This window comes from Microtus ochrogaster, linkage group LG10 (genome assembly GCF_000317375.1).
Source record: "Microtus ochrogaster isolate Prairie Vole_2 linkage group LG10, MicOch1.0, whole genome shotgun sequence".
In the NCBI taxonomy this organism is placed as follows: Eukaryota; Metazoa; Chordata; class Mammalia; order Rodentia; family Cricetidae; genus Microtus; species Microtus ochrogaster.
In genome coordinates this window covers 4958948-4972354 of record NC_022035.1, presented here as the reverse complement: position 1 = coordinate 4972354, position 13407 = coordinate 4958948, and the positions used below count along the sequence as shown (strand labels likewise).

At 44.2% G+C, this 13407-nt stretch overlaps 1 protein-coding gene across 4 annotated transcripts in view; it reads left to right on the top strand.

Moving 5' to 3' along the window:
- Ica1 (islet cell autoantigen 1) overlaps nucleotides 1–13407 on the top strand; it is a 144828-nt gene that overhangs the window by 104924 nt on the left and 26497 nt on the right. For all 4 annotated transcript variants that reach the window (XM_026787529.1, XM_026787527.1, XM_026787528.1 and 1 more), the window contains exons 8-9: nucleotides 346–444; nucleotides 12122–12219. In XM_026787529.1, coding sequence (XP_026643330.1) covers nucleotides 346–444; nucleotides 12122–12219 — 197 coding nt within the window. The remainder of the gene's footprint in view (nucleotides 1–345; nucleotides 445–12121; nucleotides 12220–13407) is intronic.

Here is a 13407-nt window from a genome sequence, read left to right as displayed (position 1 = left end):
GGAAGGAAGGAAGGAAGGAAGGAAGGAAGGAAGGAAGGAAGGAAGGAAGGAAGGAAGGAAGGAAGGAGAAAACAATGCCAAATGCCCTGGGTTTTGGAAAATGGACTGAATGGGACAAAGAAGATGGAGAGATGAAGGTCCAGGTGGTAGGAGCAACCTAAGCATTAGTGAGAATTTAGTTGGATGATATGCCAAGTCTAAGTGAACTATGGGAGAAACAGGTACAAAGATGAGTACAGATCAGATGAGACAGCCTGGAAAGTCATAGCTAAGACTACGTCTCTGGGGACCAGGGTCAGAAATGGGCGTTTGAGACATTATTCATCTTACCATCTTTCTTTACAGACTACTCTGCTCCACTTTTGGGAGAAGACTTCTCACACCATGGCAGCCATTCATGAAAGCTTCAAAGGTTATCAACCGTATGAATTCACGACATTAAAGGTATGACACCCAGAGAGACAGCTAGCAAATCTGTGAAAGGGCAGTTTTGTTTGGATCACATGGCAAACCCAAGGCAGGGACAGCTATTATACATCATGATAATCCATACTCATTTGACATTGTTGAAGCAAGATCGCTCAAGAACAAGTAACTAATTACTTTTTGTTTAGGTTAGTTTTATTTTCTCATTACCTGGGTTGGAATTTAGGCTTTGCACTTGCGAGACTGTACATACTCTACTGTTGAAGGAGGGCATCCATGGCATCTCTCTGACTCTGCCTTTTTCCTCCCAGATTTCAGTTCCGTCTTCCCCACCTACCTAAGTTCTGCCCTATCAACAGGCCAGGGCAGTTCTTTACTAACCAATGAAAGCAACACATAGACAGAAGGCCCTCCTACACCACTCTACGACTGAATTACATCCCTACTTTTTAATTATTAAACCCGAATATGCTCATCTCAGAAGATATATTTATTTCCTTGGTTATTTCTGAAAACTATCTCTTTATTCTGAAGTTATATTCAACATAGGATTGGAACTTTCAATAAGACTATAGTAATATTTTCTAATTGAAAGAGCAACATTAAACCCAAGGATTCTTGCCTCAAAGGGGATTTGTGCAGTGTCTGATTCTCAGTGTTGAAACTGACTTGGAATTATCTCACCCTAATGGTTGCTAGAAATGAATGCACATCAAGATAAGAAAGTGATTTTCATTCCAGAAGGATTTTAAGAATTGATGGGGGAGAACAGTGGGTGCTTTGTTGTTGGGTTGTGTATTTGAAAGAAAACTATCAGGCAAGAACTTGTAAAAGCAAACCTTGAAATTACTCACTTCTAATTTTTAAAGCAATTTATAAGGGTCCGCTTTGCTAAGAAAACATTAAAAACCTATTGCTTCTTTTTTTTTTTTTGCCTTAAAATGCATCTTTGACTTTAAATGTTTACAAGTCACCTACAAATCTACAAAAATACTGAAGTAGAAGCCTTCAAAGACCTTACGTGAAAGTGGAAGTCTCAAGAGGGACCCAGGAATGTCCACTCGCCATGTCCAATGGCCCCTCACAGTCCCTGCCTTGCCCAGTTGCTCATTTGGTGTTTATGGACAGCCTCCTGGCGAGTGCCCCCTGAATATGCACTGTTTCACTCTGTCAAGTGCACACTTGCCAGGAGAGGCTTTTCATTTCTTATCTATCCTGTCTGTGTGTCATCTGCCAAATGTCCCATGCACAGTCAGCAAGCAGCCTCCGTCACACTGGCAATGTTGTTACTGTTGGACGCAGCTGCTTTTCTTCTTCGTGATTTACAGATGTGCTCAGCTGCTTAGGACGCCGTCCTCCTGAGCAAGGCAGATCGCGTTTACAGCTCAGGCTACCCGCAGTTCTTAGCCTGGCCTGAGCAGACAGCAGACCACCCTTCCCTGAGACACGTCTGGGCCATCCTGATTGTTCTGTTGTTCTTGCTAGTTTCATCTTTCTTTTTATACTACCAAGGATTGAACCGAGGACCTCATTCAAAACCACTCCACTGCTAACTTGTGTTCCAAGCTCACGTGTATTAATTTTCATCCAGTACCAAATGTTACTGTCCCTTGAAACAGAAATTGGCCAGGAGACAAATAAAATAGCCCCAACCTCAAATATAATTTAAAAATTTCCAGTGCGTGAGTTTGTTGTATATAAATGACAGTATGAACTCAGGATGCTGAAGTTGTTACCCAAGAGTGAAAGAACACGCGTGTATCCTGGCTTCCTGGCCTGAGGAAAGTAAGACTCCATGATCTTTTACTGTGCTGTTCACCCTACAGAAAGGATCATACTGCTTATGTCAGAGTATTACTGAGCAGAAATTTAGTGAAAGTTTGACAGTCGTGATTTAGGACATAATTACAAATATTTTAGGCACACAGCTTTTATATCCCTTGACCCTCCCTTAAATTATAGTTAAATAATAGTGCATAGCTTATTTATAACATAATCTTGTAGGATAAATATATCTCTTAAAATATAATGGTGTTACAGTCAAATTAATAATAAGTATCCAAAAACTCATTAAATAGGCTGTTCTTTCATTAGCCTGAAAAGAATGACATTGATCTAAGCCTTCAGCGGTAACACAAGCTGATAGATAATTATGTGGACTCCCACTGGACATAATAGAATCCTGTTATATACAGGTCATTATTTTTTATAGATAGACATACTTGTGTATCAAATTGTATGTCATAAAATGTAAAAGAGAAATACATCAATTCCCTATGTGCCCTGATCGAGTATGATGATGCTGTTTGAATATCTAGAATTCTTGCATCAGTAAACATAGTCTGTATTTATAAAATTTTTATTTCATCCAAATGATCTTTCAAAACCTATAGTTTTAGAATGGCATTCTATATTGATAATGGGTATTTTGAAATGTAAATAAATGTTTTCACAATTAATTTGTCCTCCAGGTTTACATAAGCAAATAGCCCCTTTGGGATTCTGGCAGGAAAGAGAAGTTGTCTTAGGAGAAGCTTGCCAAGCAAAGTCTGGTAATGCAAAGCAGGCCATTTGCTTTCTTTGCTTCGGGGTGTGTGCTGAGTGCCTTAGTAATTGTGCCTTTGCAGCTGTATTTCCTGACTATTAGTTTTATGCTTGATGAAGGATGATAATTAATGTGTTAAACACTTGGTGTGTCCTGTTTGAGAGGGGGATTTTATTACAGCAGAAATATATGGATACAACTCATGTTCTTGGAACTTCAAATAGACCTTCCCATGTGAAGTATATAATAGTTCTTTTGTGAAATAAATTCACTATAAAAATGAATCTCTACCTCATATATTCAAAATATTCAAGTGATGATTTTGACCACTTACTGGAAATGCTTTTATGCAACAACTATTACTATTCTGCCCAGGCCTGAAGTGATTATAGTGACACTACCTTGGCGAGTGGTTAGGATCATTTCAATCTCAGGATAACTTTTTAACATTCAGTGTTATAGAAAATTTAGCTTTTATATGTAATCACACAAAAATGCAAATCTGATCATTGCAATAGCTCCAACTAAAACAGAAACATTCTAACTCCTAATGGCTGCCTATAAAAGGTGAGTTTTCCCAAGCTTCTGCTTTCAAACAACAAATACTGATTGATTCATGAAAATGTTACTAAACATGCGTATCCTACATGAATTACCCTTAATGTATTAATTTTACACTGATTCCAAACCTGGGAATACCTTTCACATGGCAGGAATTATCACGTCCTGGGGCTAGGCATGGAATGTTACTTGCTGGATCTGGAAAACGTTGTCCCTTTTCTGGGGGAGCAATTTGGATTAGAGCTTAAAGCATTTTTAGAAACTGAATGGAATCCTGTCTCATTAGGAGAGAAGTGCCGTCTTAAGCTGGCAGCCCTTAGATGTGGTTGTCTGCTTCATCCTTGCAGCGATCACGGATGCATTTCTCCCTGCATCCAGGGCAGGCGACAGCCACAGGGGAGTCGAGCGGATTAGCCTGGCATCTACAGTTCCTCTTACATCCATCACCATTCCCTCCCTACCCAGCGTTCTGACGGTGGGTGGAGCTAGATGTTTTTATAGGGATATTAGAGTAAGGGCTAGGCCCTTTACAGCAGAGGTTGAGGTCTGGGCCCTTTACAACACAGTAGTAGACACACACTTCTGAAGGTGAGTTGAAGGCCACATGCCCTACTTTGTTTGTACTACAGGGCTATTGAGGTTTGTTTTCATTTGCTTAAGACATAACCTGCACCGACTTTAAACTCACGTTCCTCCTACTTCAGCCTCCCAAGTGCTGAATTATAGGTGTGCATGATTAAAGCACATTTTTTTTTAAATGTGAGATAGTGTTTCACTGTGTAATCCAAGCTGGCCTGAAACCCACACTCCCCTCATTGCACACCTGAGTGCTTGGATGCCGTTTTATTTTTGAAGCCATTAAAGTGCTTGAGTTTAACAGAAACGGTCAGCTGCAGGGTATAGCCCTGTGATACACTTCCTGTCAGTGCTTTAGGAACGAACCCTAGATTTTTTTTACCCCTTTGCTCTTCACGTTTTCAGATAATATGATAAAGCACATAAGAGCACAGCCAGCCCGACTCTGCCAATGCCCAGCTGTGCCAGAGGTGGTGAAGGCAGGAATGAGGAGGTGGTCATGGAGGAGCTGCTGCTGCTGAGGGGGTTGGCACAGTGAGCTGTGCAAGTGAAGACTGTTGGTGTTGCTGTGGTGTTGGCTTATAGTGTTAGTGGCGCTGCTGTTTACTGAGACTGTTGGGAGTGGGGAAGGAGGTCGTGGTGACAGGGGTATTGGTGGTGAGGGTGATGGCAGAGAAGATGGTGGTGGCAGTGGCGGGGGTGGAAGGCATAGCAAAGGCCTTCACCATCCCCAGTGCTGCAGATGAAGCCAGCCACGAAGAGCATCTGGGAAGAGGTTTTGTTGGGGTTGCTAGGTCAAGCAGCCCAGTTTCAGTTATTTTCTTACCGTTTCCATCTCAGATTGTTAGTTTGACAGCCGGTCTCACAGGCAGCGTTGTCAATGGCAAATCTTACCAGACCTCTGTGAGGACCAACCTAGCCCACGCCCTCCCTGGTTTCTCCTGGACATCTGGCAATGTCTATTCCCAAACCTGACCTTCCATCCCACAGGCCTTGGTCTGCTCTCAGATAATTCCCACCAGGAGTGGGAAAGCCAGTAAGGCAGGAGGGTGTGCCATTCATTAGCCCGGCTAGCTCTAACCAATACCAACGGAATTTGCAACGTGCACTTGGTGTGTGCCAAGATTTACCTCTAAGGAAACCTGAACTTAAAAAACTTAACTCCAAGCATGTTCAAAAATACCACTGGAACAGCTGTGGCCATTCCTTCTTCTTTCTGGGATGCGGGTCCCAGCTCTGGTGCATGGAACATCATCCTAGAGACCAAAGTACTCTTAGGTTTCAAAAGACAAAAACATCCTTTTCTGAGTTTTTGTTTTTCTCAAATACATGTGCTGAGCAGCCTTCTTCCACCCACCTCCACGCTTCTCAGGCAATCACTCGAGCATCTACCAACAAACCACATGGCTCTGTAGCAACTTGCTTTGAAAATAATGCCATAATAGTTTTTATGAAAATTGGGTAAATATCTCGGCAATGCTATTTTAGTTAACAGTCCCAACAAGGCAATTACTCATGGCGAGCATCCAGAATATTTTTTTTTTTATACTTTAAAGATTTTTTTTTTTCTCAAGAAGTCCTTACTTTACAGGCTTCCTAGCAATGCTTTTTCCTTTCTTTTTTCCTTCTTTTATTTCCAAGCTGTTCCAGGCCAGATCATTGGAAAGAACAAATTTGGAAGCATATCCCAGTCATTAGGGAGGAGGGACTAGATGAGCTGACCAGGACCACCACTGAAACCCGAGCTGGGCAAGCCAGAGCTTCTCTTGTCATTTGCCGCTCTGCCTTCTGGTGATTGGCATGATTTCTCCCTGGCAGCTGGTCACTCGGGCTCTTCTCACAACAGGGTGGGATTTCTCCTGCCCCTACCTTACTTGTCCCCTAACTTTTCTTTGTAGGAAAGAAAAGAATACCCCCCAACTGTTTAGGTAGTTACTCTGTGCCAGACGGTCTGCTATGAAATAATGTCTAGGAGAGTTTTCATACAATATGTGTCAGTCTGAAAATGGACCTAGGTTGAGGTTGCAATTAATAGCGCTGTTAGGTTCGAGCATTCGCTTATAGAAAGTGCCTGTGTTTTGTTAACCCTCAAATTATCTTTGGAAGACATGGGTATGCTCAGCCCTATTTCCATGTTTCAAATGAAACTGGAGCCCAGAGACAGCTAGTCATGTGCCCACAGCTCTGGCCTGCGCAATCGCTCTGGGAACACAGAAGTTCAGGCATTTACCACCATGCCGCGACCTGCTTCCCACAGGCACTTCTGGCTGTGAAGCAGGTGAGCAGGAGAAAGCAGAAATGCCACCTTTCAGAAGAACAGCCATAACTTCCAATTAAAAATAATACTTTGAAGTTTTCTCTGGTAGATGAAAACTGTAATTTATGTGGCAGTCCCTCAAATGCCTGGGAACCGTGTGGCTCCTCTTTAAGAAAGTGGAATGCCATCCACTTCCCGTCCTCACCACTTCTTATTAAAGGGCAAACGGAGTAAATGTGCTTGCTTCCTCTAGACTTTTCCTAAGCAGTTCAGTTTTGAAGGCGAATTCAAGTCTAGCTTCTAACTGTCTGTGGCTGAGTGGCCTGGGGCAAGTTACTTCACCTCTCTGAGTCTCCATGGTCATACCCGGAAACCAGCAAAGCTTAGGAGACTCTTTGAAGCCTGAGAGTGTGAACTCAGAGTGTAGAACCCGCCACAAGATGACCACTGAACCCACTGGGCTCCCTCTAGACCCTTCAGAGTCCTGACCAGAAAGATTTGCACCGTTTGGTACTATGCATTCTCCCTAAAAGTGTATCCATGGAATTATCTCCATGTTCTGGTGGGTAGAATGAACCCTGAGAATATTGAGAACCGTGTTCATGTCAAAGCGCTGCTTGATGTATCTCCAAAGACCGCCTCTTTCCAGCACACTGTGATGCCGTCCCACCAATTCCCCATGTTACTTTATACGATTATATGTCTTCGGATGATAGCTTTTCCCTCTAATTTTACTTCGCTCTGTCGTTCTACCGCTCAGTTCCCAATTAGCACTAGTACTAGATTAGTGGGATCCCTTTTATGGTGTCATTTGTCCGGGTGGGGGAAGCGTGTGGTAGGGAAGAGGAGCACATATGTTCTAAAGGTCCAGGAATGGCATGGCTGGTGCACACCATGTCCTCTGCCTTTGATTCCTCGTGTGTTACTAATTACACACACACACACAAACATACACACACCCAACGGAATGCAGCATCTTTTGACCATACGAAACTATTTTAAGTGCTTTTGTTTCCTTTTTCTGACAATTATTTGGCACCTTCATTTGCGTATAGTATAATTAACGGAAAGTAGCCTAAGAAAAGAAAGCGTCTAATTAAGAACTACAGGAAATGTTATTCCGTTGTGTAAGCTGGGCTTCAATTTGGGTTATTAGAACTGGCTGCTGGCCTTTTGTCTCGGGAATTTGTTTTGTTGAGCAGTTTTGCTTTCTTTCAGATGAATGTTGCTGTTGCTTTTATTTTCCTAATACAGGAAGTAGTAATTCCCTTTTATTATATTAAGCTGTTTCCTTTTTAAGACACGTTTGCAAGCTGGGTCTGCACATTTCCTTTGCCACGCTGATCTTATACATTGTGTGTATGCTTCCTGGAACCATTTGTGCACTGATGGAAACTGTTAGCCTGTTGTCGTAGCCTGACCAGGGAAAGGCTGCTTGGTCTGACCACAGAGAACCTCCCAGTGAGGGGTGACACTGTGCACTGCTAATATGCAGTGATCTTCACAGGCAGTCTGAGCGCAGGGCTGAGTGGGTTGAGGTTGCAGAATGCTTCGGAGTTTTCATTTCTGGCCACGGATTCGAATGTGGCTTCTGTTGGCCAGCAGTGGGAAATAGTTCTGTCGGATGGCTCTTTCTTCACACACAGCCCCAAACCTCTTCTGTCCATTCTGCCTGAGCATGATGACATTCAGAAAACGCTGTCACTCCCAACTTCTTCAGAGGCCGTGGGGTCAGGTAGTTTTTTGTTTGTTTTGTTTTGGTCTTTGTTTTTTGTTTTTTTTTTTTAAATCTAAATTGTGAACTTCAGAATAATCTGAAAAGTTCATTTCCATCATCCCTGACCCCAAACTCCCCCAAACCGTTTCCCCACTCCCCGTGGCCTCTGGTCCAGGCAGGAGAGTATTCCCCCATCCTACAGAATACTGTGCACTGGACAGTCACACCAGAAACTAATTTTCAGGTGGGCTCGGGATGCGAGCCTTTGAACTTGCTTTTAGAGTTTTTTTTTTTCTTTCAGCATACTCCATTTTCCCTGAGAAACAAGCTTCGTGCATAGTTCAGCCTTATTGTCTTTTTGATTTCACTTTGTTTGATCTACAAGTCCTACTTCAGACTTGCCTATTGACAGTGATCTCGCTGGCGAGTGTAGCACTCTGTGAATGTATTGGAAATCTTTGGCTTAGATCTTTAGAAATGTTTGAATTCTGTGGCATGCAGATTGTATCTCAGATAAACTGATGTGTGTGAACACAATATTCTCCTTCAGTCAAAATTCTCAAAGCAAATAAATAAGCCGATGTGTTTACTATTAATTTTCCTGGTGGTTTTATAGGCCTCTTTATAGAATTCACCCTAACCTTTAAGTTTCTTAGCTAAATAGATCTAATTTTTAAAGTTGGCATTATATACATGAAATTTCAGCCAACAAGTACCTATCTAGCACTTCCCTGGCTGCAGAAGCTAAATTATCACAGAGACAATAGTAATGTAGGAAGAGAAGAGCAATTGTCACAGGAATTATTAATAGTAAATTAAAGTAGCAATTGGAACTGCAGCTATTCTGTTGGGAAAGCACAATAGTGTCTTAAGTGTGTCTGTGGTGACAGGGAGCTAACAATGGAGTCCCTGCTAATGGCCCAACAGGGGAAGGGCTTGAAAAGAGGCAATGAGTAGTTTACATTACAATGGGATTGTCTGAGAGCCACTCAAGTGTGGTCAGGAGAGGAGGTGGGCTGGAGACAGGAGGAATGAGAACCATGCAACTGTCAAGGGCATCTTGGGGTTTTAGACAAGGGCCGTGGCAGCTAGACACAGCCCACTGAAGCAGACGTGTCCATGGGCTGCCCAGTGTTGATTGACACAAAGGAAACACAATGAGAAGATAATTGAGCGAACCAGGAGGTCTGGACAAGTGTCATAGGATCTAAAAGTGAGTCCTGGGAGCCATCAGAACATTGGCTGAAAATACTCCTGCCTTCAAACTGACCAGAGTTGAACCATTCTATGGAGAATAAAGCTTCTGTTAGAGTGTGTGTGTGTGTGTGTGTGTGTGTGTGTGTGTGTGTGTGTGTGTTGCCATGATTGGCAAATGTATTGAAAAAAAATATGCGCTTGACATCTGATGAACTCCCAGTTTCGGTGACACGTTTCTAACACACTGGCACACCCACGCATTCTCACACTGCTCTAAGTGGCTGTTTTAGTATATAAAACACGGCCCTCTAGAGCACAGTCCAGATCCACTGTGCCACTTGTTCTAATCCTGTCCTTTGTAGCGTTTGCCCCTCACAGTCCGGTCCAGAGCCACGGACTGTGTATTGTGTGTAGTTGCCATGCATTGGAGACTCAGAGCACAAAAGTCTGAGGGAACAAAGGAGGCAGAAGGGCCACTGGGGACGACCTGGGGAGAAGAGTGTTCTCCCTGCGAGGCACTGCTGGCCACGTGATGGGATCTCCTGAGACTTTTACTCTAACCGATTACATCACAGCCACTGTGGCTTCTTCACATGGGGCACGCTATCCCTACCTTTGGGTCTTGGCTTCAAGCTTTTCTTCTCACTTAGTTGTCCACGACTGGTTCCTTGTCATCGTCGCTCCCAGTTGAAGGGCCAGCCCCAAGAGAGGACATCTCATTCTCTGAAATAATCTGATCATTTTTTTGTCATGATCTGTCTGGGCACATCACTTGCTAACGCTTTTTCTTTTCACTGGTATCCTAAAAATCCCAAACAACATCTTACACATGGTAGACACGCAAAACCTATTAGTTGAATGAATTTAATGTCCAGAGGCAGGGCGTTCTTAACGATTATGGCAACGCTGCACAGACAGGCTTTATGCAGTAAAATGCCTCAGAACTTAAATCAAGGACATAGACTCAGTGAAGGGACCTTGGGTAAGCAGGATGGCTCAAAGGCTCATACTGGCTGCCAAGCTTGACAGGGAGAGTTTATTCCCTGGAACCCACGCAATGGAATGAGAGAACTCCTTCTGCAACTTGTCCTCTGTCCTACACACATGCTCCGAGGCACACCTCTACCCCCACATACAAAATAAATATTTAAGATAGATATAAGAACCTTGATTGTACATTAGAATATTGGCGAGTGAATGTGCACTCATATATTTTAATATTAAATGTTCACAACATGTAAAATATTTTATATCTTCAACTCTAAACTGTTTTTTTATACACAAATTATATTGGCTAAGAAGGAACATAGTATCTATAAAAAGGCATACCATAATCAGAGTATAGATGCAACCTGGTGTCAAAAGAATGTTCTCAAATCCGGAGTGCTCAGGGAAGTTGTGCGCAAAGTAGTAATGGATTTGGGCTTTGAAAGGACTAGGGATTTCTGGGGTGAGCGGGATTTCTGGGGTGAGCAAGTGGGGAGAACAAAGATGGGATGGGGACAATAAGCAGAGAAGACTCCAAGGAGCCGGCTGTAACTGAATGAAACGGCGTGGTTTGCGGATAGCGAGAAGCAGCAGGAGCTGGTGAAGGTAGCACCGCATTTAGGTTACTTAAAATCAAGCAGAGAGAGGTTTGTAGATTAGGCGTGGAGAAAAATCAGGAACTATTGTAAATTCTTGAGAACAAGGGTAGTATGATGGCATGGATATTTTAGGAAGATTACTCAGGGTGGGGAGTGAGCTAGGCTGGCAGTTAGGGAGAGGTGGAGGGGTAACACCAGTATCCATCTGGTGTCCGGAGCAGACTCCAAAGTCAGCCCGGGCTCTGCTTTGCCTGGTCACTCCAGTCAGCCATCACTAATCAATCCGCCCTGGCCCCAAGCCTGCCTGGCTCCTCTGCGTGTCACAGCTGAGAAAAGCACACGGGGATGAGAGCAGAAAGGCAGGGAGGCCCAGAGGATGGCAACCTGGACTTTAGTAGCTCTGGGAATGTAAGAAGGGCGAATGTCTTGAGATAGTCCTTTTGTCTTGGTAGGTTTTGTGTACATCATTACTCACTGTTAAAGAAACATTTGCTTTCTCTTTCTGGGTCTCTGCTACTGGTGTGCAGTTTGTAGGGACTTGCTTCTTCAAAACAAAAACTTCCCTTAAATATTTAACAAACCTTTAAAACAGTAGCTCTAGCAAATGATGTGCCAACCAAAACAAAGTAGAAAGAAAGTAAAGTCTGTTGCCTGTTTTTAATCTGCAGAGGCTTGGGGAGACACCTGCTCTGTCCTTCCGTGGGAGTTGAGCTGTCAGAATATGTTAGGATGCTATTTTGTTCTTTTCTTTTTTAAAAAAAAAGACAGATTTTCATTAGCTACTATTTTTAAAGATGAGTTTTAAATTGCAAAATAACCAACAAAATTACACATCAAATGCAGACATCTCAGCTTGGGAGTCAGCGGGGAGCCTCTGCCGTGTGAGAGTTTGGGCTACAGGCACAATGCCGTGTTTATCCTAGCTGCATGCTGTCGCTGGAAAGCAAAGTTCACAGTGACCAAAAGGCCTTTTCTGAATAACTTATCCCAAAGGGGAAAACATAAACCCCCGTGGCAAATCAACCCTCCCTTGTAAGCTGTAATTCTTGGAACTGTCAGAGAACATTGTTGCTTCACCATAGAAAGCTTTACCTGTGTCCACTTGAGCGGGACAACCTCCACAAACCTCGGACCGCGGGTGCGGGTACAAGCACTGACTGCAGGTGAATGTTTTTACTGATGACTTTTCTTTAACGTTCCCCCCCCCCCGCCGCCATGTTTTCTCTCTTTCTTTCCACATGTGACTTACGATCAAGAGCTTACAAGATCCTATGAAAAAGCTAGTTGAGAAAGAAGGGAAGAAGAGCACCCGGCGGAGGGAAAGCCTGGAGGCTGCGACACAGGAGCCTAAGCAGTAAGTCCCTAGCCCCTTCCTCTGGATGCATGCGTCTTTCTCACAGGTGAGGCTAGTGCGTCCTCATAGCCAAGCCCAGTGAGCCCACAGACAGCCAGGGGTCACCCTGTCCTCACCATCCTGCTGCCTTGGGAAAGAAAGTCAGGTATCCCCATGACGGCTCCATGGGCTCACTGCTGTCTGGTTCTGGCCCACACTGTTGTCATCAGCACTCACAAGAGATCCTAGACGGGAATTCCCCCCACCTTTCCTCTTCTTGAAGTCTATGGCTTTTGAAATTGCTTAGCCATGCGTGTAGTCTAGAAACGTGTGGGATTGTGGCCTTTCCCCACTCACCACTCTGGCTTTCTGCTCTCCTCTCTGAAGCAGAGGATAGCCCAGAGTGCAGGAGGAAGTGGCTCCCGGCCTCCATTTCTCACCTGCTGTCATTTAGAAACACGAAAGTGACTATGCAGCAAATGGCACCTGATTCCTAATCTACCCAGGGAGAGGAACTTTGAATGTGTAGCCTGGTCTACGGAGATGGGTAGCCTGGTCTACGGAGATGGGTAGCCTGGTCTACGGAGATGGGTAGCCTGGTCTACGGAGATGGGTAGCCTGGTCTACGGAGATGTGCAGCCTGGTCTACAGAGATGGGTAGCCTGGTCTACAGAGATGGGTAGCCTGGTCTACAGAGATGGGTAGCCTGGACTATGGAGATGGTTAGCCTGTAGAATCAGTTGCTCTGGACCGGCTGGCCTAGGAAAGCACAGGAGCCATCATTCCCCACTCTACGCCTTGTCTACATACCTCCCATTTAGATGACAGCTTTCTGGTTAGACAAGCTGACAGACGTTTTCACCCTAGTTCTCAGAAAGTTTGGGATATCCTTTTAGTTCCATAGACATATCTGTTCCTAACATCAGCCCATTTTTAATTTTAAAGAAAAGCCTGGAAAGTTTCTCTGGTGCAGAATGCAGACAAGTTTTCACAGGCTGTGATGTGGACCTGCACAATTGCCTCCTGGCAAGGAGCAACCAGTGACTGCCTGCTGCATGTTGGCACAGTGAGACGCTGCTACATGATGGCCTGGTGCAGTGTAGGCACTGCTGCGTGCTGGCATGGTGTAGGCGCTGCCGCATGCTGGCATGGTGTAGGCGCTGCCGCATGCTGGCATGGTGTAGGCGCTGCCGCATGCTGGCATGGTGT